Here is a 12,909-nt window from a genome sequence, read left to right as displayed (position 1 = left end):
AATAACGCTACAGCTCATCCCCCTTTGTCACAGATGAGGTGGTCTTTGCCCGTCCTAGTTTAGCCAAAGCCAGGGCACTTTCATTTAAGTAGGTTAATATGGGGGAAGTGGCATCACCACTGACCTAGTTATCTCACAGACAGCTAGAGGTAGAAAATACACACACACACACACACAGTCTGACCTCATGCTTGGAACTATACTTGCACTATACAGGAACACGACTCTTACTGCTGTCATTTTAACAAAGTACCACCCTATTTTTAGAGAATTTCTGAGGCTTTTATAGGAGGGAGGCATGCAGCTTTATGTATAAGAACGTGAGGTTAAACCGTACTGTTATACAGAAAGGCAGTAGTGTGTGTATTTAATGTGGGTTTGTTTCTTCCATAGAACAGCTGTCTTAGTAAAGGTTGTAGGAATGTGTGGTGTAATGGGTGTATGTTTCTCTTTGTTGCAGTCTCTGATTGAAGAGCAGCAGTCTCAGCTGAACCAGTATGAATCTGCGGCAGGCCAGTGCGTCAGTGAACTGCAGAAGGCTCAGCTACAGGTCCAGTCTCTCCAAAGTAAGATCCAGGAGAGTGAAACCAGCAACAAGGTACTAAACTTTGTCCCCAGTTCTGATCTAAGACCACAGCTTCAGTGCACCTTAACACAGATAATGCAAATATGAGGAACTGACACTGATACTAAACACCAAAGAGAGTTACTTCATTTTTTTAACACCTCAAACCATGCCAGAAAAATACAGCTACATCTTAGCAGAGCCCTCACTGTATGGGCCAAGCATTCAGACCACTCGTTAAAAATATGGTGACTAGATCCTCGATTTAGACCAATATTTGTGGATTACACTACACGCGTCTACTAGATCTATTTATATGGCATCTTGATCCAAAATTCAGATCAACTGGACTGCTTAGCATCTTTATACTTAGCTCAGAGCATGCTGAAACGTTTACTGTCAAGCAGTACACTCTGCATAATGTTTTTCAGCTTAGTGTTTCAGGTTTTTCAGTTTAATTTGTCACTTCTCTGTATATATATATTTATAGGTAAGGAGTTAACAGTAATGAAATGTTGCATATGGATTTTGTTTTACAGAAGCTGCAGGAAAAGCTGGGGGACATGGAGACTGAGCTGCGCTCTATCAGACAGGCAGCTCAGAGTCAGGAGAGGACCATCCAGAGCCTCACTGAAAGTCTTAATACTAAGGAGACAGAGGTTTGCACTCGCAGACACACACACACACTCAGGCAGCTCACAGATTTTATGTGATGATTTTATTTGCTTTAGTGTCTGTACACTGTATAGCCAAACATATGTGGACACCTGATTATCATACCTGTATGCTGGCCTTTCTTAAACTGTGTGTGTGTGTGTGTGTAGTCACAGGAGTTATATCAGGTTATAGAAGGACAGAATGCCACCCTGTGTAAGCTCAGAGAAATGGCCCATCGCAGTCAGCTCCAACATTCACAGGTGAGTGTTATTCTGATTCTTTCATTTTGTCTTTTTCTGTCTTTCAAACATGTTAGTCACTTGTTTAAGATGTTTGCCTACTGGTTTTCTCACCTGACATTTCCTTCTCTCCGTCTCCAGGTTGTAGAAGGCGGTGACCTGCAAGGTGAGGTGGTGGCACTACAAAGCTCTCTTTTCTGCTGCCAGCTGGAGCTGGAGGCAAATCAGCGAGCACAGAGACAGAACCAGAGGATGGCAGAAGACCTGGCACACTCCCGTGACCGCCTGCACAGTGACCTAGAGGCGGCACTGCAGCACCGGGAGACCACCGAAAAGTACAACCAGGTAGGAACAAGCATGACATGGCTTTAAAGACAACAGTTATTGTGGTCAGGAAAATTAAAGAGGTTAACACTGTGATGTGTGTGTGTGTGTGCAGGATTTGCGCAGCACAGTGCAGCAGCTGCGTTCAGAGCTACAGGTGAAGGACGCTCAGCTGAAGGAGTACGAGGCTGATAAACACTCTGAGGTTTCAGCCCGAGACAAAACCATCTCAGAGCTGCAGTTTGCACTAAGGGAGAAAGAGAGAACTGTGCAGGTTAGCAGATAATCAGCTTTAGTTAAATCAAGACCATGGTTTTAAGACTATTCAGTGGCACAAAAATGTCATTAGGCAACATGAAAAAGTTTCCATCTGTCACATGACCTGCATTTTTTTTATAAAAATGCAGCAAAACCAGAGCAGTGACAATGTTTAGGATTTTATGATGTTTCTCAAAACCATTGGCTTTGACTGTGTGTGTGTGTGTGTGTGTGTGTGTGGTAGGAGTACTCAGAGCTGCTGGACCAGCCTACTGAGTCTGGCCGACCCCGTGACGCCCTGCTGGACAAACTAAAGAGTCGCATTCGTGACCGAGACAAAGCTCTGGAGGTATTGCTGTCCCACTGCACTATAATAACACACCTTAGCTACCTCTCATTTCCTAAATGCATTTGTGACCTGGCAACCGTGGCAAGTGCAAATAATGCAATAATGAAACCTGCTGTAATGTAAACAAAGACAGCATGTGTTGTCATATTTTTCACACGGTTTGTATCTCTGTACTGTATATTGGGTATGTAAGGTAAATGGTGTGTGTAAGTGTGTGTGTTGTTTGCTTTCTTAGCGCTCTATAGACGAGAAGTTCCGCTGCTTGGAGGAGAAGGAGACTGAGGTGCGCAAGCTGCAGTTAGCACTTCGGGAGAAAGAGAGAGACCTCGAGAGACTGCGCTGTATTTTGACCAACAATGAGGAGACAATCACGGTGTGTTTTATGTCTGTGATCTTTTTAATATTTTCTTTTATGTTTGATAATCCTGAAAATGACGTACAGAGCCTGTGTGTGTGTGTGAGAGCAGAGTATAGATGGTCTTATGCGCAGTAAAGATCTGGAGTTGGAACAGACTCAGGAATCGTTCCGGAAGATGCAGTGGCTCAAACAGCAGAGCGACGAGAAAAACACAATCACTTTGCGTGAGAGAGACAACATCATCGCACAGCTGCACACTACGCTCCATGCACGCAGCAAAGAGACAGAGGTAAACATACAAAAACACATCTGAGGTATAAAAGCCTGGCTGGCTTTTTCTCAAATCTACTGATTTATCATCACGGGTGTAGGATTTGTTTCAGGGAGACTTGATAAACCTGTTTTTTCCGTTCTGACTTTACCTGACCAGTCCAACCAGTAACAGATCATAAGCCTTGTGTGAAAAGAACAGCTGTGCTTACATGGGTGCAAAATTAAACCCTTTAAAGAAACTTTAAGACTCAACTTTGAGAAATTGATAAAGTCGTGTGTGCATGTTTGTTTTTAAGGACCTGACAGCAGCGTTATTGGCTAAGCTCTCCCCCAGCCCTAACGAGGTAGTGGAGGAGCTCAAGTCACGTCTGGCACTGAAAGAGAGGCTCTTCCAGGAGGTGCTGTCTGAGCGCAGCAGGCAGACTCAGGAGCACCACACACTGATCCAGGACCTGCTCAATACCATCAGCTCCAGAGACCAGTACATCAAGGTAAAGCCAAACAATGAACAACATCAACATATTGTATGCAAAAGGCGTTTATAAAAGCTTTGATGAATGAGAGGCCACAGATTGATTTGCTTGAACTGGAATCGGATACTCATATTCATTCACACGCAGTAGTCCATCAACCATTTCCAGCTATGTTTTGTCAGTGTTCCAACGGGTAACTGATCTATCAATCCTTTAGGAGAGCGGCGAGAGGCTGAGGCAGGTGATAACAGAGCGGACCGGGCAGCTAAATGAGATGCGGAGGCAGCTCGTGTCACGTGAACAGGAGCTGAGTGACGTGACACGGGAGAGGGAGAGGGAGAGAGAAAGAGGAGCTCCACTGGCTATGGAGATGGAGAGACTTCAGAGTATACTGAGAGAGAAAGAAAGCCTTATACAGGTAAGAGATGTGTGTGTATATCTAGGCACATTCTAATATGAATATTAATGTGATAGTAAATGTGTTGAACTCGTTGTTTAGGATCTGATGCAGAGTCAGGAAGAGGCAACTTCCAGACCATCGGCAACAACACTGAGTATGTTCATTTCAGTTGTCTGCCTAGAGCTGTAGTTAGTAATAAAGGTGAATAATGAATATATGCTTGTGTGTGCTAACACGTTTCGAGCAGGATCGGGAGATAGCAACTCAGAGCTGGAGATGCAGGCTGTTAAAGAGGAGCTTCAGATCGCCCTGAGGAAACACAGAGAGACAGAGGTATATACACACACACTCTCTCGTAATTAAAATTGCTTGTTATTTTTGCTCTCTGATTTATCGTCTCCTCTTCTGCATTCACAGAGGGAGCTTTTGGAGTTAAGATCTGCTTTGACCAAAAAGCCTGAAACTCGCATTACCACTGACCCCCAGGTAGCCAACAGGAACAAGGCCAAAATTCTACCATTACTGATTATTATACATTATAACGAGCAGGAAATCTACTATAGTGTAATAATAATTGCCTTTGGCGTGCTTTTTATGAATAAGGATGAAACGAGCGTGTCGCTTCAGCATGTGATTTGTTGTGACTCTCTACAGAGCGCTCTGGAGCAGTTGGTATCAGAGTACCAGCAACTAAACCAGGCTCTGAGAGCCGAGAAGAAGCTCTACCAAAACCTGAACCACATGCAGTCCACAGAAGACAGGTCAGGACCTGAGATCAGTCCAGATCAGACAATCAGCTTAGACCCTTTATAACTAGATTGATTTGAACATTCTTAATTTAAACATTGTTTGAACATAAAATTATGAATGGTGTTCATAAAAACTTTTCATTGGTTGAGCAGCATGGGGAAGACTCAGGCACTGCACATGGAGCTGGACACAGTTCAGGCGCTACGCGGACAGCTGGAAGAGGTCCTGAGCAGGACCCGAGACACAGCTCTGGCACTGGACAGGGCAGCTAAGGCCCACGCTGACTATGGAGGTGGGCCACAGCAGAGTTTGAGCTGTACGTTACAAAAGGCCTCCGGGCCAGCAGGGGGCGTCGTTCCTAACACTGTATAAAAACGAGTGAGCACGTTCAACAGAAAAGCACTTCAACTAACAGCAAAGTGTACTAACAGTGTGGGTGCTGTGAACACACCAAGTGGCAAGGCAAACAAATGTGACTTTTTAATTCATTTCTACGTGTACGTTTTCTACGTTTCTCTATACGTCTTTGCATTTTTGGGTCCGTTTTGCCATTGCTCTGTATTGTGATTCTTGTGTTTTCTTCTTTTCTTGTTAAAGTGCTGCTATCTGCATAGTCTGCCTCATTCATTATATATTTTTTGTTGTTTGTTCAGTTTTTCATCCTTTACACACCTAAGCACATATATGCCTAATATATTTCAGTCAAAGCCTTAAGCTTGTTTCACCAAATTATTCTTTTCGTCTGATCTCGGGTCAGAAATTATAATATGCTTTTTTTTTGCTTATTTGTGAAAGTTGCTCCTTTTTAATAATATATGCAAATGTGAAATGCAGTAACTGGTATTTGGTTAGCAGCATTGATTAGCACCCTGCATGGTATCCTTTACGATGATTAAAATAGTCTTTGTCACCCTTGCTGTCTAACCGTGGTGCCAAATGAGATTTTATCGACAGCAAAAAAAAAAAAAAAAAAAAAGCAAACACAGGTCATGTTTATGTACATCACAGTAAAGGAAATAAATCTAAACCAGCTTACATGGTCAGAACTGGTTTTTGTATTTTTTTTTTTTTTTTTTTTGACAACCATATCATAGACCATATAGTTGATCTGTAAGGAATAAAACACGACAAGGTGTGCAGTTATAGGCAAATAATCAACAGTTGATCATTTTCTAATAACTGCATTTAACCAAAGTGTTTTATTTCTCTTATACCACAGCAGTTTGCCCCAAGCTAATCATTTATTTATTTTTTTTTACTTGTTGAAGTATGACAGATCATAATGTTTTATTCTCTTTATTTCTTCTTCGGCCATTTTACAAAGACATTTAATTCCCTCAAACTGTTACAAAGCACTGACCCTGGAGACTCCTTCCAAAAATGCTCTGCTCACAGAAATCTTCACCATTTCACGTTTCAAATCTGCTAAAATCGAAAGCATCCACTATTCCCTTCCTTGTGAATTAACCATATATATAGAGGCGATGATACACTAGAAAGAGCGCTTTAATATAAACATCTGGTTTAAATGACAGCCGACAACTACCGCCCTGCGATTATAGAAAATTACTCGCCACCTTCTGACCAATCAGATTTCCAGGATTTAACAGTGCTGTGGTATAATTCAGAATAAAGATCAAATATTTTTTGGAGCGTTAAACTTTCCACACGAGGTAAGTATAAAAGAAATTATTATGATTATTATAAGCATTATAATTATTATTTGAAGGTAGCTCACTGCCTCAGAATCCATTAATTTGGTAGTCAGTTCGATATTGTTCTCTAGTGTTCATGGACACGTGCATGGTAACCGTGCATGCTGATGTTTGCATGCCTACTACATCTGGGGTTGATATATTTAAAAAAGAAAAATAAGATGGCATTTATTTCTACATTGGGACACAAACTGAAAAGTGGCAGGCATTTTTTTCTTCTTTAATATTTCCACAGTGACATAAGCATATAATACAGTTCACACACACACACACACATATTGCTTCACTATGAATAGATTTCCTAAACAATATTTACCCACGTCCTCCACTCATATCAGCCACATTTCTTGTATTATGGACTCGTACACACTTGGTTAATATCAAATATTAATTAACATGACTGTATGAATATTAGTTCCTCATCTGCCATTGATTGCTGTTGTAGAAAGGACATTAATCAGTTACAGTTACATTATTTACTGTTTAGTGTCATCCAAATGAGGATGGGTTCCCTTCTGAGCCTGGTTCCTCTCAAGGTTTCTTCCTCATACCATCCCAGGGAGTTTTTCCTTGCCACCGTCGCCACGGGCTTGCTCATTAGGGATAAAATAAAATAGTTTAATAATGTAATTTAATAATTTATTCTTATTTCTAGGTATTTAGTTATTTTTTTATATATATTTTTTATTTTCATTTTTCCCCTCCCCTTTCTCCGTTTGTCTTCTTTTGTAAAGCTGCTTTGAGACAATGTTCATTGCAAAAGGCACTATACAAGATAAATTGAATTGAATTGAATAAGGTCTACCATATTATAAAGACCTGGTGATTATAAAACATAACTCTGAGTCGATAGAACTAATCACTTTTGTAATAAACACCTTTAATAAATCTCATACATACAAAGCAGAATTAATCAGAGACACTGATGTATCCTTCTGCTCTGTCCAAAATGGTCAAGCCTGATGAAGACCTAACCCTTTTACACGTCCTCTTCTTTAACTGGTGTCGGAAATAGTAGAATCGGTTTGGAAACATCTCTCAGACTCCTGCTCTGCCTGCTAGCGAGTAGTAATGCAGGCAAAATCCATTAGAGGTCCACAAAATGGAGTGGTTTATAATGACTCACTCGTTCTGCTAAAGCTTCAGGCCTAATATGGAACTTCAGCTTATATAACTTCTGCTGGACTTTCATACTCGGTGTATGTATGTGTGTGTCTCAAAGCTTATGGAAGCTATCGAGGAAGGATTTACACTGAGGAACTTGTTTATTTATTTATTTATTGAATATGACCTGGCCGGCTTGTGTCCCATTTGTTTGCCTTGTGTGTGTGCTTGAGAGAGGAAGAGGGAGGGAGGGAGAGAGAGGAAGAGACATGGGCAGGACTTAAAGATAGTTGGCTCAGAGCTTCCTGACAGACTTTTCCACTTTAGTCTCTTTCTGACAAAAAAAACAAGCGAAGGACGGAAACTTTTGGAAAAGTCATTAAACTAACAAAACGATGACGAGTGGTCATTTCGAGGCACCGGGGATAGAAAAAGAAGGAATGTAGAAAGAAGACCGAGACATATAGTGTTTGAAAAGAAAGCCTTTCAGGGGGAAAGAAATTTTCCTTTCTTCAACTTCGGATTGTATTTTTTCTGTCTAGAGTTCAGCACAGACGAGGATGAGGACGAGATCGAGGATGATGATGATGATGATGATGATGAAGAAGAAGAAGGCAGTAGCAGTGAAGAATTCACCGACAGTATAGAAGAAGATGTGAAACTGACCGCTGAGAGTCTGGCTAGTACAGAGGTAAACCATGATTTGGAAAAGAAAAAAAAAAAAAAGATCTGGCAACCCATCGACATGTATGTGCTTAAAAATTTTAAAAGAGGATTTCAGTTTTACTTGTTAGTTTGTGGGAATTTACCTGTAGGAATTAGAGCTGGAATAACTGGTACATGCATATTTCACTGACTGGACGTGTTTCAGATTGTGTACTTTTTTCCACTTCTGTGATTTCATGGTAATTTTAGCCAAATGCTATAACTGAGGGTGCCAAGCATTCTCACTCATAGCTAAATACTGTTCCTATGAATTCCCCTCTAGTTATTGATTAATGCATAGTAGTTACTAAATAATGTACAATAGCCCAAAAGGGTTTAAAAAGCAACCAGTGAAAGTATTTACCTGATTATTGTTTTATTTTGAGCATGGCATTTGGTCATTCAGACCAAAATAATGTCCTTAAATGTCCATCTCCCATGTGCCGTGATGTCACCATGAACTAGGGGCGGGGCTTAATTGATTGACATCAACTTGTTCAGTACAAACACACATCTATGTGCACAGAGAACCAATCCTTGTGCGATTGAAGAATTATTAAACAATGTGCAGGGCTACAAAGTCAATAAAAATGTTCTGTTACTCAGTGCTACTGCCTCTCGAGAAGTAAATGTGATTCTACTTATAGCTTCACTACTTGTAGGAATGCTATTTACAGAAATCAGGCTGAGAGGCTAATGTAGAGCAGGAGATTTTTCACTGTCCCTCCAGTCTCTACCGTGCTGGATTCAATCTCCCAAGTAAATATGAACAAGCCATGTTTTCTGTCTCCTTGTGGCAGAATGCTGGGGTTTCTGAAGGTCCAGTGAGCAGAAGGATATCCCAGGAGGCCATGAGGGGAGGATGGCAGGATGAGGTGAAGCAGAAGAAGGGTGAAGAGAGAGAGACCGGAGAAGAGAGAAGCCAGCTCAGCCAGGCTGGATGTACCTCACTCTCTCAGGACAGGTAGTTCCACTCAGAAATAAACATATACTTGAACGCTGCTTTAACTGACAGATTTGGTTTACAATCCTGATTAAAAAAATAAATAATGATCAATATGTTTATTATCCAGGTGTACTCGATCAAACCTGCAAGAGGAAAAGCGCAATCTGGAACTAAGCGGAAGTAGATCCGGACAGGATTCCGGATCTGGGTGTGGACCGGGAACAGAAAGAAACGTATCTGTAAAGTGCAGAAGGTGGGAGCAAAGTGAAACAGACAGGCTGAACCCTCATGACCAGCAGCAAACCCACATGCTTATAGAGGAAGAGGAAGATGAATATGAAGATGAGGAGGAGAAGGACATGCGGGCCTCTCGGGGGAAACGTGGCCTCCCGACTGTGACTCTAAGAGAGGGAGCGGGGAAGAGAAGGTGTAACAGACCTCACTCTCTGGACCTTGGAGTGCTGCTGACTCGCAAAACTACGGGTGAAGAGTCCAGCACACAGGTAAACTATTAATATCACAGCTTTTTGATTTAGCGCAGTGTTAAAAATTGCTCTTAGCCTTCAGTAGCAGGTTATCGATGAACTGTAAATTCCTGTTTTATTAAAGGAACTTATCTAATTCTAAGTTAAAAGGCATACAGCAAGACTATGAACAGAATGTGTGTCTGTGTGATGCAGGAGATAGGGGGAGAAAATGGAGGTTCTGCAGGGTTCTGGCAGCATGTCGAGGCGGGACTACGTGAGCAGGCGGAGCGTCTCCGTAGCGACCTGGCCCTGAGCCGCCAGGAAAGCAGAGAACTCCGAGAAAGACTGATGGTGTCTGAGGCTACTGTACACGCACAGGCTGACCAGCTCAAGGAGTACAGAGAACTACTGAGTATGTGCACACACACACACACACACACACACACACACATGCACATGCACATAGTTTGTACTGCAGCTGTTTTTTATGCTATGACTCTAGCCCCAAACTTAACCTTAACTGAAAGTCAATTATTTTGTTGACAGGACATATTTTTGTCCTCACTCAGATAAAATATCAGTAACAGCTGTTGATCACACTCAGCAAGTTTTGGGTGTGATAACAAACACACCAAACATCTACAAAAGCATTTGGATCATGACTCAGAGCAAAGAGCTCTAGTCATGCTTTGTCCCTCAGGCTTTGACTCATGAGGACATGTTTTGCATCAGAAGCTGCTGTGTATCTCTCCCAAGATAAATAATAAATAGTCCCTGTTGCTTGGTTAAATGGAATTTCATCATAACACATTTGTAACCATGAACCAGAGATCACAACAGAATAAATCCTGCTCCTGTTCCGCTGTCTTTGACTTTATAATGATTATGTTGAGAGGATTCACCTTATATCTGTGTTCTTTGTACTGGATTTCATAGGAAATTATAATTAAGTAGTGAAATGATAAGAAAGTAAATAAATAAATAAATGAGCGAACAAGCAAACAAACATGTATGTATGTGTATACACTGACCAGGCATAACATTATGACTACCTGCCTAATGACCCTGGCCGCCCATGACCCTGTCGCCGGTTCACCACTGTTCCTACCTTCAACCACTTTTGATAGATACTGACCACTGCAGACCGGGAACACCCCACAAGAGCTGCGGTTTTGGAGATGCTCTGATCCAGTGGTCTAGCCATCACAATTTGGCCCTTGTCAAACTCGCTCAAATCCTTACGCTTGCCCATTTTTCCTGCTTCTAACACATCAACTTTGAGGACACTTGTCTGTGCTGAGATTCTGTGCTAAAATAGTCTCTAATTCACCAGGCCACATATTTATAACCATTTAACATAATAAGGTTCTTGTAGCTTTTAAACATTTTATACCACCTCGAGTTTATTTTACTGCCATTAAGAACAGTTCTGATCTGGTAGATTTCTCTACAGGCAAAAAATTACAGAACAAAATTTATGATAGACTACAAATTTAATCCATGAAATCATGATTCATATTCTGAGAGCATATAAAAGACTTCTTTCTTCTGTCTCTTCTTTTCTCTGTCTCTCATAGCGGAGAGTGCAGTGCAGCAGGACAGTAAGCAGGTCCAGGTGGATCTGCAGGATCTGGGCTATGAGACCAGCGGGCGCAGTGAGAATGAGGCTGAGAGAGAAGATGCCAGCAGCCCTGGTATGGCACTGAGAAAACTAGAGAGCTCAGCTGATACAACAAAGCACATGAGCTATCAGACTACACAATGAATCAATCACACTAGATAGACTATACTGCCAAAAGTTTTGGGACACCCCTCTACATCATTGAATTCAATCACTTCCATGTCCAGAGGTGTATAAAACCAAGCACCTGGGCATGCACACTACTTCTACAAACATTTCTGAATGAATGGGTCGCTCTCAGGAGCGTTATACCATGATAGGTTGTATGATATAGTATCTAGAACTCACTACAGTATATGTTGTGTATGTGTTTTGTGTTTTCTGCAGAGTTTGATGATATAGAGCTGTGCAACTCTCTTTCCCGGCCATCGTATGGCAGTGTTGGTAATTCGTGGCATCAGCATGGCGACGGTTCCCAGCCGGACGATTTGTTAGTGCAGGACCTACGTGCACAGCTTACTCGCTGTCACAAAGTGATCCGTGGTCTGCAGATCCGTGTGCGTTCACTTTCCACTACCTCCGACTACGCTTCCAGCCTCGAACGCACATCACGCAAGGTACAGTCCATGATAACTCACTGTTTACTGGGACAGTGTTTTTTAAAACAAACTATACTCATACTGTATAAATATTTCAGACCTTTCTAAAGCCCAAAACTCTAATCATTTGTTGTAAATAATTTAGTTTTAAACCACTAGGGTCAAAAATAGGAGATAGGGAAATGAATGAGAACAGGTAAAGATGAATTTTTCAGACAGTCTTTACTATTTTCCTTTCTATCTCTTAGGTGAACTGGGCCTTCCAAGAGTCTCCTGCCCACAGTGGTTTGGAGGACGATGAGGGCTGGCACTCAGATGGGCCAGCCATTGGACCACTGAAGTCCAACAGGGACCTGCAGGAGCTGATGTCTCGTGTGGCCTCCTTGGAGAACCAAATCCGCAACAGCAAACTGGAGGAAAAAAGAGGGGCAGAGGAGGGGAAGAGTGCTACATGGCCTGGGTGAGAAAGCATGTTTATACACTCAATTAAATTTGGATGTTTTATTTATTTATTTTCTTATTACATGATGATTTCCTATAGAAACCAGAGCATAGGTATTTTCTACTCAAACATGGACTGGTTATATAATCATTCATATCAAGCTCTTTTTTATAGTTTCACAAAACTCATATACATTTTAAAAATGACGCCCTCATCATAAAAATCTGTTTTCTGACTCCTTTCTTTCATGTCGGCTCAGAAAATACAACACGCTGATCCAGGCTCAGGCGCGAGAGTTGTCACACTTACGGCAGAGGATGCGTGAGGGACGAGGAATTTGCCACATCCTCACGCAGCACTTGGGCGACACCACCAAGGCGTTCGAAGAGCTGCTCCGGGCCAACGATATCGATTACTACATGGGCCAGAGCTTCCGAGAACAACTTTCCCAGAGTTCCTCACTCATACAGAGGATCAGCATTAAGCTCAGTGGACGTGAGTACACACACACACACATTACAAGATGGACACATTGATTTAACTTCAGTTCAACTAAAAAAACCTTAGTATTGGTGTAATAATCTACAAAAACACACACTGATACTATTGAATTGATTCATTTTCAGGCTTTAAATGAATTTTAACACACTTTCAGGACTAAAAT

At 41.7% G+C, this 12,909-nt stretch overlaps 1 protein-coding gene across 9 annotated transcripts in view; it reads left to right on the top strand.

The window, feature by feature from the left end:
• Positions 1–12,909, top strand: part of LOC131371189 (myomegalin-like) — a 63,191-nt gene that overhangs the window by 36,682 nt on the left and 13,600 nt on the right. For all 9 annotated transcript variants that reach the window (XM_058419033.1, XM_058419026.1, XM_058419028.1 and 6 more), the window contains 23 exons: positions 461–598; positions 1,105–1,224; positions 1,390–1,482; positions 1,603–1,806; positions 1,901–2,059; positions 2,288–2,392; positions 2,628–2,765; positions 2,860–3,039; positions 3,320–3,514; positions 3,714–3,914; positions 3,996–4,050; positions 4,144–4,229; positions 4,314–4,382; positions 4,551–4,657; positions 4,799–4,938; positions 8,008–8,156; positions 8,971–9,134; positions 9,244–9,619; positions 9,797–9,995; positions 11,161–11,277; positions 11,592–11,821; positions 12,052–12,263; positions 12,505–12,740. In XM_058419033.1, coding sequence (XP_058275016.1) covers positions 461–598; positions 1,105–1,224; positions 1,390–1,482; positions 1,603–1,806; positions 1,901–2,059; positions 2,288–2,392; positions 2,628–2,765; positions 2,860–3,039; positions 3,320–3,514; positions 3,714–3,914; positions 3,996–4,050; positions 4,144–4,229; positions 4,314–4,382; positions 4,551–4,657; positions 4,799–4,938; positions 8,008–8,156; positions 8,971–9,134; positions 9,244–9,619; positions 9,797–9,995; positions 11,161–11,277; positions 11,592–11,821; positions 12,052–12,263; positions 12,505–12,740 — 3,673 coding nt within the window. The remainder of the gene's footprint in view (positions 1–460; positions 599–1,104; positions 1,225–1,389; positions 1,483–1,602; positions 1,807–1,900; positions 2,060–2,287; positions 2,393–2,627; positions 2,766–2,859; positions 3,040–3,319; positions 3,515–3,713; positions 3,915–3,995; positions 4,051–4,143; positions 4,230–4,313; positions 4,383–4,550; positions 4,658–4,798; positions 4,939–8,007; positions 8,157–8,970; positions 9,135–9,243; positions 9,620–9,796; positions 9,996–11,160; positions 11,278–11,591; positions 11,822–12,051; positions 12,264–12,504; positions 12,741–12,909) is intronic.

The sequence above is a fragment of the Hemibagrus wyckioides genome, linkage group LG20, assembly GCF_019097595.1.
Source record: "Hemibagrus wyckioides isolate EC202008001 linkage group LG20, SWU_Hwy_1.0, whole genome shotgun sequence".
Taxonomy (NCBI): Eukaryota; Metazoa; Chordata; class Actinopteri; order Siluriformes; family Bagridae; genus Hemibagrus; species Hemibagrus wyckioides.
Note: the sequence above shows the minus strand (reverse complement) of the source record. Positions and strands in the feature narration are given on the sequence as shown.